This window comes from Lactuca saligna, chromosome 5 (genome assembly GCF_052625555.1).
Source record: "Lactuca saligna cultivar CGN05327 chromosome 5, ASM5262555v1, whole genome shotgun sequence".
NCBI classification, from domain to species: Eukaryota; Viridiplantae; Streptophyta; class Magnoliopsida; order Asterales; family Asteraceae; genus Lactuca; species Lactuca saligna.
The window spans coordinates 240,543,121-240,545,439 of NC_136421.1; the positions used below are offsets into that span (position 1 = coordinate 240,543,121).

Below are 2,319 nucleotides of genomic sequence, written 5' to 3' on the forward strand. Positions count from 1 at the left end.
CCTATACATCAAAAAAGAAGGAAGTTGGCACCTGAAACGAACTTGATCACTCAAAAGGAAGTGGCAAAACTTCTCAAAATAGGGATGATCAAGGAAGTCAAGTTCCCAAGGTGGCTGGCCAACGTGGTCATAGTACCGAAGAAGAATGACTCCATGATAGACGTGACAGTGGGTCATGAATTATTAACATTCATGAATGCATCAACGGGATTCCAATAGATCTAGATGGAATCATCCAACCAAGAGGATATGAAATTCATAACTCCAACAAGTATCTATTGTTATACTACCATGACATTTGGTCTTAAAAATGTATGTGCAACATACCGAAGGCCAGTCAACAAGATATTAAAAGAGAAACTGGGGGACACCACGAAAGTCTACATCGATGACATGATGGTCAAAAAAGCCGAAGATAATCTCAGGGATCTTGAAGAATCCTTCGATATACTGGATGAATATAACCTGAAGTTGAATCCCGCCAAGTGTCACTTTCGAATGAGATCAGGAATATTCCTTGGATACATGATGGCCAAAAGAGGAATTGAAGCAATTCCGGAGCCAATCAAGGCCATCCTCGATGTATGATCACCATCCTCGACAAAATATATTCAAAGACTAACAGGAAGAGTGGTACCCCTAAATAGGTTCATCTCAAGATACTCAGAAAGATGCAAGACTTTCTACGATGTCTTGAAGAAGAACAAAAGGTTCGAGTGGACCAAGGAACACGAAGATGCTTTCCGGGAACTTAAGAAATATTTAAGTTCAGCACCCATATTGGTAATACCATTAGATGGGGAACCACTTCATATCTACCCTTCAGCACGATCAGACTTTGTGGTTGGTTTTAGTGATGATCTACATATCAAAGCTGAATTGGAAAGCCCACAACTCCAAAAAGAAGAAAGTATTGGAAAATAAACGCTTTTCAAATATGGAACTCACAACTTTAGAGGAACAGGCCCATGGATCATACTAAAATCTCCATAGGGGCACATCCTTACCCATGCAGTTAGTTATAAATTCAATGAAATTATCAATGAAGTAGAGTATTAAGCGCTGATCATGGGGCTACAGTTGGTCAAGGATCTTCAGGTATATGTCAATTTTTATTAATTGCTAACCACTTTAATGGATCCTATGCAGTTAAAGGAGAAAGACTATCACTATACCTTCAAACTCTTATAAAACTAGCCTATGAATTTGAAGTTTTTACTCTGAATCAAGTTCCTAGAGAAGATAACGTTGAGGCAGACACATCAGCCAACTTAGGATCTTCCCACCGGATCCTGCCAGATACCAGGATCCCAATAACCCATATAATGGTCTCGACGATAAAAGATCCCTCCATGAGACCAGACGACCCCAACGACCATGATCAGACGACCAACCTAGCAGCAATCAGAGATCCTAATCCTGATCCTACTCACCAGGATCCTAATAATCAGGGTCTTGATCCTAATATTCAAGATCCTCCGCAAAGTTCAAGATCCTGGATCCACCCCATTATGGAATATCTCGGAAATGGCACGATTCCAAAGGAAGAGAAAAGCGACAGAGCATTCAAAATGAGGGTTTCACACTTTGTGATTATCCAAGGGAAATTATATAGGAAAACCATGGTAGGTCCATATCTTAGATGTTTAAAAGATCACAAAGCTATAGAAATTCTAAAAGACGTACATGAACCAGATTGTGGCAACCACATTGGGGGCATATCCCTATGCCCTAAAGTGTTAATAAAAGGATACTATTGGCCAACGATAAAGAAAGATGCCTTCCTACATGATCATATGTGTGATGCATATGTCACTCATTCAGAAGTAGGAAAGGGGGCATAATGGCTAGCATCTTGCCAAGATCCTAGAATGCTATATACCTCCAGGTGCACTTTATGTAAGTCGATTTTGTTAAATTTCATTACAACCAAGGCGAGGTACATATGTAATCCTTACTCTCGTTTCTTTCCTTTGTATATTTTTATTCCATGAATACTATTGACTTAAGCATTGGGGGCATTGGCCAAGCTAACGCCCACCCCAAGATAACGTTTGCAACATGCAGAAACTCAAGGATCCTAGCCACTACGAATAGAGACTGATGATATCTCCTCTAATTAAGGGTACTTAATCCCTTATAAGGTTTAAATAGTTAATAATCTCTTTCATCCATGTTTGGGTTTCCACACCCTGCTTGGACGCATGCTATCTTACTATGGTATGTGAATAAGGGGATCATTTCACGCTTTAGTGACTTGGCAACCCTCTTATTTCTGAACATATGTTAATATCCTAAGGTTTAAAGAGTTAATGACCT

General features: G+C 39.6%; 1 protein-coding gene across 1 annotated transcript; it reads left to right on the top strand.

Annotated features, from left to right (window-relative positions):
* The first annotated feature begins 291 nt into the window (after positions 1 to 291).
* LOC145046431 (uncharacterized) lies at positions 292 to 1,844 on the top strand. The gene is made up of 3 exons (XM_078994718.1): positions 292 to 582; positions 700 to 910; positions 1,150 to 1,844. Exons 1-3 carry the CDS (start codon positions 292 to 294, stop codon positions 1,842 to 1,844), a joined length of 1,197 nt encoding a protein of 398 aa, XP_078850844.1.
* Positions 1,845 to 2,319: the final 475 nt, after the last annotated feature.